The sequence below is a fragment of the Peromyscus leucopus genome, chromosome 3, assembly GCF_004664715.2.
Source record: "Peromyscus leucopus breed LL Stock chromosome 3, UCI_PerLeu_2.1, whole genome shotgun sequence".
In the NCBI taxonomy this organism is placed as follows: Eukaryota; Metazoa; Chordata; class Mammalia; order Rodentia; family Cricetidae; genus Peromyscus; species Peromyscus leucopus.
The window spans coordinates 93,195,745-93,216,976 of NC_051065.1; the positions used below are offsets into that span (position 1 = coordinate 93,195,745).

Sequence of the window (21,232 nt, forward strand, 5' to 3'; positions counted from 1 at the left end):
TTTTTCAGCTATTCAGTCCTCTTTTTAGCTATCTTTTTTTTTCAAAAATCATAAAAATATAGAATTTTTGGGTCTATATACATAAGGCTACATCCTTTATAGACCATATACCTACTTCATAGTTAACAAAAATCAGATGCCCAAAGAATCTAAATCATTGACTTTGGATAAACCTAACCAGTCAATGACAGGAAGAGGATCAGTATATCAATTATAGATCTTAATCAAGTACAACTACTATTACAATCCACCATCTCCTTTAGAATATATTATATGTGTGCATTATAAATTATAATTTTTATACATACAAAGTACATTTAAAAAACACTAAACATCACTGTCGATGGAACATGCACATGAAAATCAACAAGTGCATGCATGAGACATTCCATGGTAGACTTTCTGAGTTGGCACAAGCGTACAACACAACCACTCTCAACTCACGAAGTTTAAAGATGATTGTGTTCCAAGAGTTTGGAAAAATATTGCCATTTCTTACCTGGCAGCTGTGTGGGGGGTTGATAAAAGACATTAACAACTTGAGCTATGAGTAGACATCACATTTCCTACCACTGAAAACATTGGTCCTACCTGGGATTTAGGGGTGTAATGCTTTTAATGAGTGGTAGATAAGAGATTTGACAGGGAATAACCAAACATGTAAGATGTTAACATTCTCCATGTGCATTGTAACATTAGCTTGAATGCTAGTGAATACCACCCAAAATCTTCCTGTTGGCTAGAGTGGCCCTATTTTTCTTTACCTGGTCTAAAATATCTAAAATTATAGTTGGTCTTTTAGACTGGGCATCTAAGAGAGAAATTAATTCTAGAAGCACCACCCATCCAGGTCCCAAATTCCCAGTACCAAAATGATCCAGTACTTGCTAAAATAAAAAGTTCTACAAATCTGGTATAAGAAATACAAGTTCTGAATGAAACAGAAAACAGAAAACCTATTAGTGAGAGCTATGTCTTTTGGGGGTTGTGGATATGGATCAGTGGTAAAGTGCTTTCTGAGTAGGCCAAAAGCCCTAGGATCAATCTCTAGCAACACATTAAACTTGGTTTGGTGGTGCACATCTATAATCCTAGCACTCAGGAGATGGAGGATAAGAAATTCAAAGTTATTCTCATCTACATAAAAACTTGGATGTCACCCAGAGATATGTGAGACCTTGTTTCAAAAATAAATACAAAGCAAAACAAAAAAGGATCTCCATTCAAACTATCCACATGTTCTACCACCAATGTGCATAAATAAATGCCCAATTAAGGCTCTATACTGTGAAAAACATAAATGATATCCTCTCTTTGTATATTTTATAATTCGCATAGTCCATACCTAAATGTGGCCACCTCATTTCAACAGGGACCCATGTTCTGATGTTCAATTGTAAGAAAAGAAAGAAAGAAACAAAGAAAGAAAGGAAGGAAGGAAGGAAGGAAGAAAGAGAGAAAGAAGAAAGAAAGAAAGAAAGGAAGGAAGGAAGGAAGGAAGGAAGGAAGGAAGAAAGAAAGAAAGAAAGAAAGAAAGAAAGAAAGAAAGAAAGAAAGAAAGGAAAGAAGGAAGGAAGGAAGAAAGGAAGGAAGGAATGAAGGAAGGAAGGAAGGAAATCCTAGTCCTTCCATATTCCCTGAAAGGTGTAACTGCATTCATGATCCCTTTTTGCCCTCTCAGAGAAAAGCTTCCAGCTCCAGCATTTTAATAAGTACCCAGGAAAGAAACAAGGAAAGAAGCCAAGAGAAAGGCTCATTCTACTTCATCTTTTCTCTCTAAACAGTAAGGCATATAAAGAGCTAATCAGCAACAGAAACTCAAAGAACAGCAGCTTTCCCGACGTCTTCACCAAGTGACCCAATAAAAACAGTAGTGTTACAACACGGAACAGCAACAATAACATACAAAAATGATAGTATATTTGGTTGTGACACTTTAAAAATGGCATGCCCTAAACTTGCAAGAGTGGTGACTTTTTTCATTAAAAAAGTCAAATTTGTCATGGCATTTGGAAGCTTTCCTCTAAAAAAAAACAAACAAACAAAAAAAAAAACCCCACCTAAATCAAGCACGTTGAAAACACAGTTTGTTTGCTTTGTTACTCCCCATGATTTTAGAAGTGTTGAAAAAGTCTCAGGGCCAACACCAATAAAGGACATTGCATGGCCCTGCAATACTCTTTAAAGACAAATAATCAGCATATCCTCTTGGCTAGCTTTCTTCAGGGGAGTACACAGAGATGGCAGGGCAGATGCATCACACATTACGTACTTTCAGCCCTGATGGGAAGAAAGACTGAAATGCAATGGCAACACTATGTGTGCTTCTCAAGTCTGGATCACAGTGAAAGTTTATCTCTGCTCATATTCCTAACCCTTCTCAAAAACAAACAGGGCCTTTGCCCAAAGTTGATTAGGTAAAGAGTGTTTCAGCTTGCATATATTCATTTGCCTGGAATTCTAGACCATCCGTACCCCCACCCACTCTTCAGAATTAATAATTACAACAAAGATATTAGATGATAAAGTGAAGTTACTTACCATGGAGGAGTCACTGCTTCCACTCCCGATTGGAGCTCCCTCAGCACAGGTTGGGAGGTGGGTAGAAAGTTGACTAGCCCTGCCCCCATCTATGACATCACAATCTACCTCATAAAAGGTAGTGAAAGTGCTCTGAACTCCTGTCTGATTTCCGAGAGATACAGAAAAGAGAAAGTGAGAGAGAGAGCAAGAGAAAAAAAAAACCCGTATCCTACTTGGGAGGGAATTGGGGAAGTGGAAGAGGGAACAGGGAATTACCTAGGAGAAAGAGGTTATGAAGGAATTAGGTGCTGAAAGAGATTATGTGCCGGCCTTCTTGACATTAAGCAGCCAGTCATTCAGATTCCTCTTTAGGTATCCAACAGATAAAGGGACCATCTGGGAGAAGGATGAAGAAGCACCCTCCTTTGACCAGCACTGTTAGGGATAGTTATATGGGCTCAAAAGGAATGACTTCTCTATTAAAAGCATTGAACATTGCCAAGAGAGAAAGCAAGGATTATCTGTAACTCTTAAAACCTGGAACAAAATGTGGGGGTTCCAGGTGCCTTGCTTGGAGGTTCTAGTGTCCTGATGTGTGAGCTTGGTCAAAGGCTTGACCTTTGTACATAACCCAGCATGTGGTATAAAAGGGATACTTACCTCATTCTTTGGGGGAGTATTCATTGTGTTACTGCAAATTTTTATGATTGATTTTGGAACCCAAGAGGGGTTGTGTGAATGGCATGATTGGAAAGATAAGCCAATAACCAATGCCCATTTCTACCTTTAGAATTCTTAAATTTTCTCAATATATGTTGTTCTGAAAATCTTGTTTGTTTTTTGAAAATGTTTTCCATAGGTACCAGTTATACTATGTATCTTCACTGGGTCTGTAAAGCTCATTTTCTAAACTCCAAGAAAATCAAAGGTAAGATTCTTATAGTCCCCCAAACCTCTGTACTTTCATACTCAGAGGTCAAGTTTATATGACCCAGAGGCTAACTGCCTGACCAACTATTCTTGGAATAAACAATTCCAGTCTTATAGGCAGAAATTTAATATCTGAGTCCAGTTTTTTCTCAGTCAAGATGCAGCAATGTAAAAGAGAACTATGATGGTTCTTTTCAAGAGATGGGTTAGAAATATAAAAACGTGAAAGGCAACAAGTTATGAAGTAAGAACTATAGTAAAGAAAATAATTGGTACCGAAGAGCAGTTCGTATATCATATAGAAGCCAGAGCTGCTTCTGTATAGTGCAGTGTTTCTCAACCTGTGGGTCATGATCTCTTTACAGGTTGCATATCAGATATCCTGCCTATTAATATTTACATTATGATTCACAACTGTAGCAAAATTACAGTTATGAAGTACCAACAAAATAATTTGTGGTTGGGGGTCACCACAACATGAGGAGCTATATTAAAGAGTCTCAGCGTCAGGAAGTTTGAGAACTACTGGTCTAGTGGAAAGGATAAAGAAGAAAACCATATCTTCTCACAGAAAATGTGTTAGCAAAAAGTAAGATTCAAAATAATAACTTTGGCTTTGCCAAAGTCTGTTTGCATATGCAGATTAAATAAAATACCAAATGTGTGAATCTTTGATTTTTAAATCAATGTAGTTCAATGTTTAATTCTACTGTCATTTACCAAATATATGTGTATTATAATAATTACAATATAAAATTATGCAAAACTGGCAAGTTTGGGAGCATTTTGGAACATGGAAGTTACTAAATTCAAATTAATGATAGATTTAGCAACATCACTCCCATCCTCAGCTTGAAAATAAATGTTGGAGACATTTAAAGAATGTCTTTATAGAATTCAAGATGAAACCAAAGAAAAAAATTATCAAGTGTATATGCAGAAGGGCCTTTTCTCACATTTGACAGTCTCTCTGAGTTAGAGAAAGCAAGGGTTCTCTACATGGATTTTCCTTGCTATATTACTGTATTTCCATTTTATATAATGTTTTTGCATAAATTAAAATTCAGCATACAATAGCATTTTTTCATAAGATCTTGAAACTAATGACTCTATGAAAGTTTCACTTTCAGTTTTTACACATTGAATCATTGATTAGTTGGCTTATCTTAGTTATTTTTAATAATTTGTAATGTGCCATTGATTTTAAATAATAAGCATTGCCTGATTTTTTTTTTCTTTGTAGGGAATATACTAGTTATTATTTTCAAAGCTGAACTGAAATCTTAGGAACTTGAGTCATCTCCCGTGTTTCAAAAATTTAAAGGTCATAAAGATTAATGACACAATTGCCCAATTTCCAATAAACATCTTTAGATTTTGACTACCCAATAAAGAAGTTATAATTCTACACCATTACACAAAAGAACACAAATTGAGTTAACTAGTTTATAAATAAGGAAATAGAATATACTAAAGTTGAACAATAATCTGTAAGTATTTCTTATGGTCTGCCTATTGACAATTGGGAAATGGAAAACAACTTCAGGAACCCAATGCAAAACTAGGCTGCATCAAAAGGATGCACAATAATACACTGTGCTGACAATTCAGGTGAAGTTGGTGTGATTGGTTGTGAAAATGCCTGTAGTGATGATATTAGTTAAAACAAGATAACTTGCTTTGATGCAGGATGCAACCCAAGGGTCTAGCCCCTTGACAATGTTCATACAATCTGTTTGACTTTACCTGATAATTTGCTGCATGATTTTTCCATAATATTAAAACAAATGAATGAGGAATCTCTTCAAGATAAGACATAAAAAGATTTTAAGATGTCAGGCAGAAGTTTCTATCATTAAAGTTACTATGCTCATCTGATGAAGGACATATAGGATGGCTTTTAATTTCTTTGCATTAATGAATTCAATTTAATATCTAATGTAGGAGATTGAAAAGAGACTGCTGGAATGATAGGAGTACTTTGAAAGAACAATCTGCAGATCATTCTTATAAACTAATAAACTAATTGAACATGGAAAATGTGACTAGGCCAGAGCCACACAACTTGATCACAGTGTTAGTATTGTAGAAAAGTAACTCAAAAAGAGAAATCTTAATTATCAATCATAGGGGCATGTTTGAATCAGAAGTTTCTATATAAGGGTGTAATTGATTGGTTTGTTTTATGGTACTATCTTATGTATAAAAATAAGAGCAGAAAAGAATAGATACATTTTTTTAAATGACACTGACTGGAACCTTTCCAAGATAGTTATACCCAGTTGCAAAATAGATTTGCCAAAGAAAATGGATGAATGAGGTCAAGACACAGGTCATATAGATTTGACAGAACATCTAACTCCAGTTCCAGTCAACTTCATTATCAGCAAAGCATCTGCATAGATGAAGGTATTCAGAGAAAAGTAATAAAATGAGATACAGTATTGATGATGAGAGGAAAGATTAACACTATGAATTAAGAAAGTTTGCCTTCTAGAAAATAGGATTAAGATGGAGGATTTGAAATACATTTATTGCCTAAAAGGAAAGTGATTGTTCAAGATTAGGGTAAGATGATGTGTTCTGAAGTAGTTCAGGAAATCTGAAATAAGAAAACTCCATATTGGCCATCCAGAAGTCTTTTCTATTTATAAGATACATGGACCATAATGTGTCACATATTTCTCTTCTAAGGGCTGTGATCAAAGCCATATTTTGTAAATCATTTAAATTAGACTGGAGAAAGCATTTGACAAAAGCATCTATAAGGACAGAATGTAGACAGCAGTAGGTGAAGCACACTTTCATTTTCAGAATTCAGTGAACCAAGAGAACAGTAAAAACACAGAGGTAGCCATCCGAAGGTGCCCTTCCATTTTAGCAGAGAATTCCAAACATCCCAGTAAGCTGAGAAATTACATAGAAAATGAGATGGGATGCATAGTATAATAAAAACACAATAGAAAAAAATAACCTCCATGGTAATTATTTGCTAGTAGAGACTAAGAAGGTTGGAATGATGTGATTCAACTCATACTGTTCACTCTGTCTTCACATAGTAAATGTGTGAGAGAGAGTCAATGGAGGCTAAATTCAAGGAATCAGAAGCTATCTGATGTAGATGAGAAATCAATGAAGTCCTGATTGTCAGTCTGTCATTGGAAATTTGTATTACCTATGTCAACATATGTTCTACGTGAAAGCCATCCTGTCTACAGACTACTATATTTCACTAACTGCAATCATATTGATCATTGGAACCTAAGAAATCTTCCCTCTGAAATGAGGCACCACAATAGAACTTTCTATTACAAATCATGAGAACTTACACAAACACTGATCCACCTTAGGAAATACTCTTCCCAGAACTTTCCCAGATACAGTACCAAAAGGAGCACATCCTGTCAGCTTGACTGTGTTCTTGGACATTTTGAGTAATGGAAAAATATACAGAAAAATCAACAATGGAATCCCCAGATCATCTTTAGTATACGGTTTAATATTGAGTCTGCTTGTTTGATCTATTTCATATGTCAACTTTTTATATATTATCTATTTCCTTCTGCCTAGAAGTTTTGCTGGGGGCAAATCAGAGAGAAATAAGGGGAAAAACTACCATAGATTAGCAAACAAACAAAGTATCAATTAGTTATAAGTATTAAATTGTAAGTAACTGTTGCTAACAATGATGAATCTTATAATACAGGAAAACCAGAAAGCCAGGACTGTATTACTATATACTTTATTCACTGAATGCTTTGACCTCTCAAAATTATTTGGTTTTTGGTCAGGAAGCAAGTACCTATGAAACTGCTCTTATATATTTAAAATTGTTTAAAAAGGTTTCCTTAACAATGCTTATCTAAGAATTATTTTAAGTTTTTTTGTTTTGTTTGGTTTTGGTTTTTTTTTTTTTTTTTTTTTTTTGTGCTAGACACCAAAACCCAGGGCAAATGCTCTGCCACTGAGCTAAATTCTCAAGCCCTATTTAAAAGTTTTACTTTAAATATTTACAGTAATGAAGACCTTAGAACAGGACTTCAAAAATCTATCACATGTGAAACAGTCCTCAAGATTAGAATATTCCTCATATTAACACTTTATAAGGCAGTGCTATATCCATAAATTTGTGTAAGGTTCACAGATATTGCAAGATACAGCCCATTATCTCCCCCTCAATCAGCGAACAGCCATGTAGACAGTTTCTAAATTTTTATGAAGTATTATTGTTAATTGGCTGCCAAATAATTCTTAGAATATCAACTGAAATCTAAAGCACGTGTTGATAATAGATTAAGGTGTTAATTATTTGCTTTCCTTTTAATTGGAGTCTCTTGTGATTTGAAAAATGTTAAAGATGCAAAGGAATACATGGTGAGGCTGAGAATTCTGGGACCAATACATTTTGTTGAAAGCCATTAACCCTTGCTAATATTATAAGCAATAAGGCTTTTGTAAAAATTGCTTTCAATTGTCAACTTGATAGTTTCAAGAATCATCTGGGAGATAGACGTCTCATCATGTCACTGGGGGACTTCCTTGAATTTGTTAATTGACATAGTAAGACCCATTTTAATTACATATGGGACCATTCCCAGAGAAGAGCATCCAGCATGGCATAACTGGAAAAAGTGAGCAGTATCACACATTCATTCCTCTCTGCTTTCCTAGTATTGGATACATTGTTATCAGCTTATTTCAGTTCCCATTGCCTTGATTTTCCTAACATGACGGGCTGTATTCTTGAATTGTCATATAATAAATATTTTCACCTAAAATTTCTTTTTTTTCAAGGTATTTTAATCCCAACAACAGAAAATGAAACTAATACAGTCCTCAAACTAAACTAAAAATAATTCTTCAGCCCTGTACAAGTTTAGGGGATGCCACCAAATGAATCTGGTGAGATCAAATATTCCTCAACCACAGACATGTTATTTGGCTCATGTTCTGGCTTCTCACACAGAGTTTCTTCTTTTCAAATGAGTACACTGAAACAGTTCTTTTGTGTATTGAAAATAGTTCAGTACTATCACCGCCACTGGATTCACTCTGACAGTGAATAATTTTCAAAAGGCAGTATGGTAGTTTGAATGAAAAATATCCCTAATAGGATTTGAATGCTTTGTCCACTGTTGGAAGCACTGTTTGAAGAATTTTTGGAACCTTTAGAAGGGGGAACCTTGTTAGAATTAGTACATTACTGGTGGGAGCTTTGAGGATTTGTCACCTCACCCCACTTCCTGTTCTTTCTTCCTACTTCCTGCCACCATGCCTTCTTCAGTATTGTAGACTCTCTCCCTCATGTTGCTTGAGGTCATGCTATTTTATTATAGCAACAAAGAAGCGAATGAGAACAAATAAAACTAAGTCTATTGGTAAGTTGAGAACCCCCATCACAGAGTATATAACTGAAGAGCCTCTTTGAATAGGGAATCAGTGTCCCATCATCCTTAGCAAGGGCTACTTGAATTTAGACAGACAATATACCAGGTAACCAATCACGCCCAACACCTAAAGAGAATTTTTACTTTTCTATTAAAATTTTGATTCCTTAGCTCTTCAAAGACATAAGTTTGAATAGGTTGTATGTCATGTTTATACTCTTGAGAGAATGAATTTTTACTGGAAAAACAATAGTCATTTGTCCTTCAGAGTTTGTGAAAAACAAAAAATCAACACCTTGAATGCACTGGTGTGAATATGAGTATAAAATGGAATGGAGTATCAGAATGTAGGTACACATTGAAGTTTTGCCATCCTAATAGATCAAAGGTGAGGCTTTTGGAGAAAATCTACACTATGTAGCAACTCATCTTACCTGTAAAATGTGTACTAAGAACTGTTTCTATTTTGTAGTTGATAAGTATCTATTTGATTTTCTTACTGCTACACAGTACATGCTACCCAATACAGATTTTTTTAGAATTTACGTTATATTACTCTCTATAGATATGGACATTGAAACTGTGTGTAGATCAAGGAAGATAGGTCCTTTAATCCTGAATACTTAATGACCCACTGGCTAGAAGATCAGAATAAAGTTCTTTTGAATTGCTATGAATTCCTTAAATGCATATCCTTTTGTTCCAAAGCCACACAGACATGTGCTCTCACTCGATATGGAGATAATTAGCAGTTTAGAGCCCCCCATTACTTCTATGATTTGATCATTGGAGATAATCAAGAATTGACTATAGTTAGCATCAGAAGATGTTTTAAAACCTCCAAAAAAAGAGAAGCTTAAAGTGTAAGTCTGAACGGTTAGATGTTATGGTTGTTCCACAGACTATTTCATCCTGTTAAAAAATACTAGGACTTTTATATATATAATTAGGAGATATAGACTCACTCAAATAAAATATTACCCTTACCAACTAGACAAATATACATACATATGTATATATATAAAACATTGCACATTTTCTTTTTTATAAATTGTTTTAGTTCAGATCATATATACCAGCCATTGAACTCTTGCACACTGAGGGGAAAAAAAGAAATATGAAGTGTATGTGGTTTTCTTTCTATGTATATATAGATATACATATATCATTATTTATGTGCTATTGTCAAGATGATTTTGAAAATTATTAGTTAACAGTATTTTATAGAATATTATTCATTGATCACCATGAATAATCATCTTCATCTTGTATTAGAATTTGCTAAACACATAAGATAAAATATGCACAATGAGAATGACTTTCAACTGGGCCAGTGAGATGGTTAGCTAGTGAACATGCTTGCCACAGAGGTCTGATGAATTGAGTTCAATCCCCAGAACCCACTTAAAGGTTGAAGGAGGGAACTGACTCCACAAAATTGACCTCTCACCTCCATGCAATTGCTGTGGCACACACATATGTTACCATCCCACAAACAATAATAAATAACTTACAATTGTTTCCTTACTCTCTATACCTCTAGATGCGTGTCTCTCTCAGACCTCACCAGAGAAGTTTCTTTGTGCAGTGGTTTGTGCTTAACACAATCTCACAACTGATAAAAGAACAGAGAAAAATATCAGTGGAGTGCTCAGCCACAAATGAGACATGGATGTATTCACCTTCTCTCAAGACTCAGAGGCCATCTTGGAAGTGTAACTGTGTCTTATGGACATGGCGAGACCCCTGTATTCATGAACTCAGCTCCTGTTGTTCCCTGTACAAGCCCTGAAACAAGATTAAGCCTGTCAACATTCCAGCACAGGGATGAAAGCCCCTCAAAAGGCTCATGAGTAGCTATTGATATGTAGTGGCTTTAGAGGGAGGGAGAATTTGTCTTCTACAGGAGAACTGGTAGGCTAATTACACTCCAGCATTGACATGCAGCACAAAGAGGGCTCAGTAGGTTACTAAGAAAGAAGAGAAACCAGAAACCGAAAGACAGAGAGAAGAGAGAGAAAGAAAAAGAAAAAGAAAGGAAAAGAAGGAAGGAAGGAAAAAAAAAGAAAAAAGGACACAACATGTGGGGAGGTGGCCTCGCAGTTAAGAGCACTTGGGTTAAATTCCTAGCACCCACATGGTGGCTCACAGCTGTAACTCCAGCTCTAGTGAATTTGATACTGTCTTTTAACCTCCACAAGCACCAGGTAAGTAAGAAGTGTGCAGACAAAACATTCAGGCACTCACATGTATATATAAAACATTATTTTTTAAAGTTTTTTTCTTGACCCCCCCCCCATGAGGAGGGGATGGGAGTGGGACACGGGGATGGTAGAGGGCCAGAGAAGAGGAGGGGGGAGAACAGGGGTTGGTATGTAAAATGAAAAAATAAATAAATAAAGGGGGGGGAAAGTTTGTTTGTTTGTTTTTTAAAGAACAAAAAATTAGGAGTGGGGAGGTAAAGTGTAGATCTAGAGATTTTAAGAGAAGGATTTGGTGAATATGATCAAAATGCCTTGTATAAAATTCTGATATAAATAATGCTGCCTTTTTAAAATTTAGGTAATCACTTTATTATGACATGGGCCACTTACTCAACTAAGCAGGATTCACATGGGCTCACAGAGACTGAAAAGCAAGCTCAGGTACTGCATGGGTCTGCACTAGGTCCTCTTTGTATATGTTATGGCTGTTAGCTTGGTGTTTTGTGGTGTATCTTTGAGTCTTTTGCCTGCTCTTGAGACTCTTTTCCTCCTATTGGGTTGCCTTGTCCAGCCTCGATAGGAGGGCTTAGCTTTGTATTATTCTGTCTTATTTTGTCTTGTTTGGCTGTCCTATCTTAGAGGCCTACTCTTTTCTGAAGAGTAAACAGAGAGGGAGTGGATCTGGGGCAGGTGGAGGTAGAAGGAACTAGGAAGAGTGGAAGGAGAGGAAACTCTGGTTGGGATGTATTGTATGAGAGAATATTTTCAAATAAAAAAAGAAATAATCAAAATAACAGTTACATTTAAAAAAATAAAAAACTTTGGCTCAGGGGATCGGAAGAGTTGGGTCAGTTGATGAAATGACTCCTTTCCCAGCATAAAGACCTGAGATCTATCTCCAGCACGACATGAAAAGCTCAGCATTGTGGCTTGTGCCTATAACATAGCACCAGAGGACACAGAAAAAAGAGAATCTCTGAAGCTCATTGGTGGGCCACCCAGCCTAGCCAACCCAATGAGCTTCAGTTTCCCTGAAAGACACTTTCTCAAAAACTAAAGGTAGAGAGTGACTGAGAAAAGATAGCCAATGTTGGCCTCTCTCCACACGTGTACTATTACTCACTTGCACACCTGCACAACACTAACAGACACACATGTCACTATACACACAGCCACTCTAAAAAAGACAAAAACACATTGGCTCAAGTTTCCTCCCACGATGATACAACGTTGTCATGTTTAACAGACTATTATGTTAAACTAGTTTGGTACGCTGTGGTAAAATTTCTCCTTCCCTCCCCCTTTTTCTCCTTGCTTTAGGCTTCCTCTTCCCTTTTATCTTTTATTCCCTTCCCCAGAATAGACTTAAAACTTCAAACAACACTAAAGGAGACAATGCTAGCTCATACTCAAACTGGCTAATCTCGTAAATCCATGCCTTTCTTTTTTGTCCTAATATTTATATCATTCTGTTGATTTAAAAATTTGTGCATTATTTTATTTATGACTAAATGGAACTGATTGACTCACAAATGCATCTACTACCTTGAAATTTAATAAGAACTGCACCATTGGGCTGTTCAGAATTGCAGAAGCCAACCTAGAAAATAGATTACCAGTAGACAATGAGTGCTTTCAGACAGTAGATGTGATGATGAGTCTCCAGAGACATCCATCTTGAACTGCTTGATTTCTGTCACTTCTGTCATGACTCAGAAAGAGGTTTTTATGCCCATTCTCTACCATAATTGGTTGAGTTTTCCTTTTCCACCATTTCAAGTCAAAAGCAGACACAATAAAACAAGCCAGTTCTACCTCATCCACATAGAATCACATAAAACATCAATATGCTGACATGGTACATACATGTGTGTTTTATTTTAATGTGCACCATGACAACATAACACATGGCTTGTCTTTTCAAACTCTTTTTTTTTCTTGGCAACTGTAGGTAATCTATCCAAATCTCTATTCATTTGACAGAGATGTTGACTTCCTGGTAGTTTTCATATATTCCAAAGGAAAAGCCATATTGATGAACTCCAGGGATATGGGAAGACAAGCAGGAGGATTCAAATATCTCCTTCTTTATTATATGTGAAACAATGACCTCTCCTGAAAAATGTAGCAATTTTGTCCCAATGGAGAATAATATAAATGTGGCACACAACACTGGTGTATCTTTCTTGGCAAAATAATTGAAAATTTGTGTATATGGGGTCTCATATTCTTGACTTTCTAAACTTTGAAGGCAGTCATTTGTGGCTATTTTGCACAAAATGTTTATTTTTTTAACTTTTCTCCATTTTGGCTATCAGTGAAAAAGGATGAAGACTCATATGAAAGCAGAAGTGAGAAAGACAGCCAGCTTACAGATGCAGATGTGGCACCACACAGCAGTCAAGCTTGAAAACAAAAGCCATGAGGTGGCCCCAAGAAGGACCACAACTGAGCAGTATGACAGCCAATGTTCATAATGCACTTGACTCTGGATTATCATAGAGTTATATAACATTCCTCTATAAGAAGCCTTCTCCCATGCAAGGATTTATAAACTTAGTAAGACTCAAGGAAGGAAACAGGCTTCTTGATGGTGTTCTCAATCTCAAACACCTCTCAAATGCCAACAGTGCGAGTGAGTCAAAGCCATGATGGTTTGAACTAAATCTACATGACCAAAGGACAATGGAAATGAAGCTCTGGAGGCAGTGACAGACAATGGGAACTGAGAAGTTGATGGACAGCAGCTCTACCAGAGATAATATTTGCCCAGATGAGAGTGATGGAGTCTGAGATCCACAAGGATACACTGAGCATCCATGTCAATCATTAAGATTTGAAAAGTAACAAATGGAAGCACATGAGGCAAGCTGAACAAAAAGCACTCGGTTTCACAGGTGCAATGGACAAATGGGTACGAAAGCAGAGTGGTATGGAAAACTGTACCATCAAGGCCGAAGATCAAAAAGGAAGCAAGGGAGATGCAATGTTTTGATCACTTCTTGGCAAGAGAGAATTGATCATCACCAGATAGACAGAAGGACACAGTGCAAGACAGATAGCTCTTGGTTGTGAAAGAATGTTGAAGCAGGATCATTTTGGAAATGCAAAGAGGTGACTGTGCTTTGGAAAGAGGCACAAAATAGCCAACTGACTGAGCTCTAAGGTATAACTGTGTGGAACGGACTTTCCAGATGAGACTCCATGCCAGCCGTACCAGCTCTTTCCCAGCTATGTTTTCAGCAAGGCAAGCCACACAGGAACAGAAACACTTGCCTTAAGGATGGTTTAATACTTATCCACAGAGATTTATCAAACTGTAGTGTTGACTTTCCAAGACAACAGAAATGATTTAAAAAGGAACTGAATATTTGCTCACACATTCATCATATTGATATGGTTTTGTTCCTGCTCAATCTGCAGGTACAGTGGCTGCATCATGGCTAGCTGGGAAAAGAACTAAAAGTGGCATGGCCACACTTTGGAACATGGAAATCATTATAATAAATGGCACCTTGTGTTGAGAGAAAGGGGATGAGGGAGAAGAAGCCAAGGTGAAGAACCTCAACACAAACATTTGGAAATCTTGCCAAGAAACCTTGATTCTTCTAAAAATTCTTTGAACTTTTGGTGTCTATTCTTTGATGAAAATGGTTTAGATAAAATATTTTTATGAAAAGAGAAATATTAGGGTGATCTACCAAAGAATATATAACAGAGTGTTTGAGAACTATGTAGGGTTTTGGCAACAGCACATCAATATGTATTAAATTCAAACAACTGACTGTCAAGGGTTACTGATAACCTAGTATGCATTGGAACCTGATAAATGTCTCACCATCTCTAACATGTGAACATAGTCCACATTTAGAGAAGCTGGCTCCTGAACAGAGAATGAAAATTACCAGCACTAACAAAGGGGAAGCCGACTCACAATGAGTAAATATGCAAAAGCCCCCAATAATTAGAATAGTCACAGCTTGGCAATGAGTTTCCAGACTATGAAATTAGTTTTCTTGTGAAGAATGGAGATTTTACAAGGCTAGTATAAACATGGGGTAATTGGAAAATCAAATTGCTCTTTGTGAGCTATTGTAAAGTCTGGAATAATGGTGATAACATTTTTTTAAGCTGTGAATCACTGTCATTTGGTGTTTTTAGCAGTACTGTTGCCAAGAATGCTTGCCTTGGAAGTACAGCAGTGGGAACTTGTCATTGTGAAGCCCAAATCCCAGCTTACCCCTGACACAATGAGCTCTCCTCCCAGATTCTGAACTTCTGCCTTCACTTTGCTGCAAATGTTAAGCTGATGGCAATACAAGGCAATCCGTTGAAGGTAGGCTAATAAATCTTGCTTACATGCTGAATCAGGACACTATAAAACAAAAAAGTGGTATCAATTAGGGAGTGCTCTTCAGTTTCTAACATTTACCATTTAAAAGGCTTTGGTGTCACATACTAATTACATTTATTTAACTCTGCTTTTTCATGATGCACCGGAGAAATGCCAGTCAATGGTTTTGAATGGTTAGCTCCACTTTGATAAGATTTTACCCATGAACTCTCAGCTTCTATGATTGCTTACATAAGAACTGCATAATACCACATGAATCAACATCCCAGCATGGGTTGAAGATGGGCTCACAAGGTCCTACTCCAAGTTGAAGAGCTACAGAAAGTCCAGAGCTGCAGAGAGAAAGAGTGTCAGGTATCTTGAGTGACAAGACCCCTGGTAGTCACCCATGCTGCGAATGTCAGCCTATACCCATGTGTATAGGGGAAACACTAATTGGAGCTAGTAAGTTTCATATATATGAACAAACATATGCAATAACAATAAGTGATGATAAATAACTAAATAAAAAGATGTGAATTTGAGAAGAGTTCAGAGACACATGGAATAATGCGGAAAGTTGGGGAAAAGGGGTATATCAGTCAAAATGCATTAGATTTAAGTATGAAAAAAATACTCTTTTAAAATGGAAAAGTGTGTGGGGGGACTAGTAAAGATGATTTATGAAGGCTTATTGAGATATCTGCATTACTTGGAACTATTTTGTTAGCTCTCTTCTGAACTCATTATTCTACAGCTTTTTGTTTGTTGTTTATTCCTAGTTTTCTTCCACTTTCTACACATGAACACAAATATAAGGTAATGGATGCCAGAAATTCAGCACTTTTGTGACAATTTATTCCAAAGCACGGCGGGGGTGGGGGCAAATTCAATTCATAGTTAGACAGACTATTTCTTTTTATTTTCTAGGGAGTACTCCAATAAGTCTATGTATTTTATGGTTTTTTTTCCTAGTTATTAAAAATTTTAACAACATACTAAGCTCTACAAACAAGAGAAGTCTCAAATGGACTGATAACTCTAACAGGAGGTTCTGATAGGCTGTTTTGAAGTTAGGTGAAATTAACACTTAAGTATAGCAACAGAGTCCTTCAGCCAGAGTCAGTTCTCTTGGAAGATTCACTTGCATCATAATTTAAGTGGATAGATACCCATCAAGTTCACATGCTACCCATTTCTGTAGACATTTCCAATAACTTTCTAAAATGTTTCTGAGCCTCCTAAGCCAATGGCTACTGAGTAAATGAAATATATATTTGTTTTGCTATAAAATGTTCAGCTTGAGATGCTTCCACGTCATTCTTCTGGTTAAATTGGTTATTTGTAAAGGTATTTGTAAATATATAAATTGGTATTTGTAAATATTATGTATGTATATATTTAATAAGCAGTTATTAATTATATATGAAATATTGTATATATTTGTATCTACATATGTGCATATGCATACTGTAAGAAATGAGCTTTACTTGAAGCATTATACTTAATATAAGAGTATGGGATTATGATGTAACCCAGTGGTAGTGCATTCAGCTAGCATGCACAAGGTTCAATTCTCAGGACTTGTCATAAATCAACACAGTGTAAGAGAATGGGAGAAAGACTGACTTGAGTTTTTTATAAGCTACAGGAAGGGAATTTTTTTCGACAACACCGAGTGGTTTCTATGACATAAGCACTTACTCAGTTAAAAATAAATAAAAGCATTTCTTTTACACATAACACCTACTATTGTGATATTTCCCCTAAATGCATTTATCAAGCAAGCAACCCACTGAGACTGTTTTTAGTTTTCTACAAGTACTTAATACTGTAATATTTATCCTACTCCTGAGACCCATATACTGGAAGGAATTAACTTTAAAATAATATCTCCCCAGAGGGCTGACAAAGCTTTCAATACAAATACCTTACAGCAAATTAAACCAAGAGTTCTATCTCAATGGAACAGTAATTAAAAATGCAGTGGTCCGTAAAGCATTTATATTGCATGCATATCTCAAATCTTCATAAAAATATTTTCAGGCAAAGTGAAAGCAACCAATCCAGTCTTTGGTAATATTCTGTTCATTATTTAAACTTAACCAGTGAAAACATAACTGGTTTATGTTTTATGACCTTTTTAAAGGTCATGACACAGCAATGGAAATTCAAAATACCTTCTATACCTAAAAAGCAACCCAGAAGAAACACCCCTCTTAGATAAAATATTAACAGTTTCCAGATGTTTCATAGATGACTGTAAGCATATCAGAAAGATATGGGATTACTCTCAGTTTACTACAAAAATCATTGTTAATAGCATTCAAATGTTCTATCTCCTAAATCTAGAAATAAATTAAGGATCCTTTCTCTGTCTCTGTCTGTTTCTCTTTGTCTCAGTCTGTCTACCTGTTTGTCTCTATCTCTGTCTCTTTGTGTCTGTCTCTCATGTGTGTGCGTGCACGTGCGCACAAATGTACACATGTGTACATAAGAGTGTGTGTGTATTCATATTATATTTGTTATCTATCAAAATTGTTTTGGAGAAATGCCTCATATTACACTGTCAACAATTAAGATCCTAAACTGTGAAAATAATAACAGAAATCAAAACTGGGACTATAGAACTTTACCCACCTAAATGTACTGAGAAATACTTTCAAATATGAATACTGGGTACGTAATGGAAAAGCCACTCAAATTGCATTCAATTCTTACTCCAGAAAAAAACAAAATCCTTTATGAGAAGTTTTACAGTCACTCAAACATTTCTTATGACTCCACACATCCCAATACCCATCAACATTTTCAGGCTAAGCTTTGTCTCTGGTTGGTGACTATCTGTGCTGCTTGTATCCAGGTGGGTCCTCTGTCTTCTTTTTCTCTTATGTGGGCTCTCTAGAATATTTATGAAACTTTCCAAAAGAAGTTCAACTTAACACTCAGAAGACTGATATTTGATGTAACCCTAACATTAACCACAGCAATGGTTTGGTTTTCAACTGCTACAAATGATAGTGATGTTTCCTATGGTAACAAAGAAAATAATCTGAAGTTATGATAACAATGATATTTCCAAACAATTAAGTTTCTCAGAAATATCCCATTATGTTACCCATCATGTGTATATGCAGCAAAAATGGAAATTTTTTAGTTCTTATTATATATTCTATATTAGTTGTTCAATCTTTTGGTGGGAGTGATTAGCCTTTACAAGGTCAGTATATTTATTTGGTATTTTGATATTAAGGCTGGCATGTTGGAAGAAAGTAAGTAGAAGAAAAATTGAGGGAAGAAATCTATAGCTGGGAACTGCAATTCAAACATCAGGAGACTAGAAGACACCAACCTTCTGTCTTTCAAGATATTCAAAAGGTGCCACCTCCTGAAGCTCATTCATGTTCATTGTGGAGTTTCCATGTAATGAGAGCATGTGTCATTTTTATTTCAGAATCTTATTTTGTATTATAAAGTATATTCACTTTGAAGTAGTTCAGGTTGTAGACTCTTCCTAACTGCAGCAGATAATCAGTTATCTGGAAATGTCTACTGCCTAATGTACCCTTACAAGAAATGTTCCAGCAGCAAGACACAGAGATGGATTCTGAAGTTCTAGTTCAAGCCAGCCTGAATGAAAATTGCTGAAGTATAACCAAATATTCTATGTGAGACAGAGACAGCTTCTACTAAGTATCCTGTGAAGACACAGGTGCGGCTTTGAGGATTTTATTTCTCTGAGATTTATTTAATTATGGTTAAAAATGTAGCTGAAATCTAGATTGTCCTTGGTTACAAGAATTAGCCCATTTTATAGAAGAACATGAGTTATTATGAATTACAGAGTATTATAGTGAGGTCAGTGTTAAGTAATGGGAGCCATGCTTTCTTACTACCACATGATTAGCTTTTTGTCATTTTGACACAAACTGAAGTCATTTGAGAAGACAGAACATCCACCGAGGAAATATCTCCACTAGACTGGCCTGTAGGCAAGACTGTCTAGCATTTTCCTGATGAATGATTTGTGTGGGAGGACACAACTCACTGGGCAATGCAATTTCTGGGCTGGTGGTCCTAGGGTATCTATTGTGCCCACTCATTGTGCTATTTAATTGGTTTTCTGAATGGTGAAGTCTGGTTTAACCTGCCCCTCCTTAAGCATTAGGTGCATCTGCTGAGTTAAAGGTACCTCTGCCGTGATCTCAGCCTCAGCAGAGGACAGTTTGTAAAATATTAAAAATTATCTCCAAATGCATTTTGAAAAGGCATTTCATAGGGTGCATCAGACTGATCCCAGAATTCTAGTACTAATTAATTGCCACTCTTCCTTTTGTATTACCTGATCAGCAACAGCACGGGCTAATTTGTCCATTCGAGAGCCTGCTTCTGCAATCTTCTTGGCAGCATTAATGACATCAGATGTATTTTTCAATGGGCCTTTGCCTCTGAAAAAAATATACAACATAATTAGAATTTAACTCAGTAACTGGAACATACAAACCTACCACATTCTTGGTCCAAGATGCTAGGATGCTAGTGTTGTATTTAATGTTGTCTGGTCCTGTTATAGAAATTTTCAATGTTGCCTTGACTCACCACAACCTTCAGGTTGATAGCCTACCATATTTCCTTGTGTGTATTGGGGGGAGTCTCTTAATTTCATATACATATTCACATTTATTCTTCTACTATTTTTTAACATTACTCAGTTAAGATGATCATTGTAAGAGAAAGGGACTTGACTACCTAATGGTTTTCATGTTCCAGATGCTATCATACACAACACGTTACTGTGTGTTTATGAAGCACTAGGTTACATCGCATTCACAGCCAGGAAGCAAGGAATGATAGTTGCATGCAGGGGTTCAGCACACTTTTTGCCAGAATCCTTTGCCCAGAGAATGGACCCTCATGAAATTAAGGAGGCTCTTCCCACATCAATTAACAAAATCAAGATAACCCCTCACAGATATCTCCCGAGGCAAACTTTAATCGAGACAGTTCTTTATAGATATGCCCAGGGACCTGTTTCCTATGTGATTCCAGATTCTATCAAGTTATCAGCTAGCAACAACCATCACACTTATCCACAAAGGTTGCAAGTAGTGAATTATAAAAGAGAAATACAGTCTAAACCAGCTAAGTACAGATGTATAGCCATTCATACTGTGCCCAGCACCTTCACATTATTTAACTCAAGTCCAGATGGCACCTTGAGAAGCACTTGCTTCTTAACATAATGTAGAATCATTTGGCTAGAATTTCAGAAATTGCAAAGTTCCCAATATCATGTACTTTTTGTTTCTAGTACTGGCATGTGAACATTACATTAAACACTATGATTGTAAATGCCCTTCTGCTTGCAGAACCCCAACATTTTCACATATGGTTTTCAATTAGGTAGGCAATTAAACATTATATTACTCAATCAACTTGCCTGTTTAATTTTAAATGCTGATTTAAAAGGAAGGAAAATGTTGTTGCACCATGGACCTTTAAATAAATATAGCATATAAATGTCTACTTCCTTGGGAGGTAAATAAAGAATATATTGAACATGTTTAAACTTAGTTTTTAGCAGATTATATTTTCTATTATCCTTCTTCATGGATATCTAAACTCCAGTGCATTTTTAAGACACAAAAATTGCTTTCTTGTGTTATAAATGTGATGAGACCCACAGGAAAGCCACTTAGAAACAATTTACTTAGACAGCATATGGTTCTAAGAAGACAGCAATGACCACAATTGTTATATAGTATTACAAAATGAGAGACTTAATATGGTTTCCATCAGAAAAACTTTAAGGGAGTGTGTGTTGTTTTGGTTAACCCCAGTTCTCACTTTGGAAT

The 21,232-nt window shown here is 36.1% G+C and overlaps 1 protein-coding gene across 1 annotated transcript in view; it reads right to left on the minus strand.

Annotated features, from left to right (window-relative positions):
• The window catches only part of Ctnna2 (catenin alpha 2), a 1,102,240-nt gene that overhangs the window by 21,401 nt on the left and 1,059,607 nt on the right, over positions 1-21,232 (minus strand). Inside the window, 3 exon segments of the mRNA XM_028871390.2 lie at positions 2,542-2,685; positions 15,285-15,419; positions 19,720-19,825. Of these exon segments, the coding sequence (XP_028727223.1) occupies positions 2,542-2,685; positions 15,285-15,419; positions 19,720-19,825 (385 nt within the window).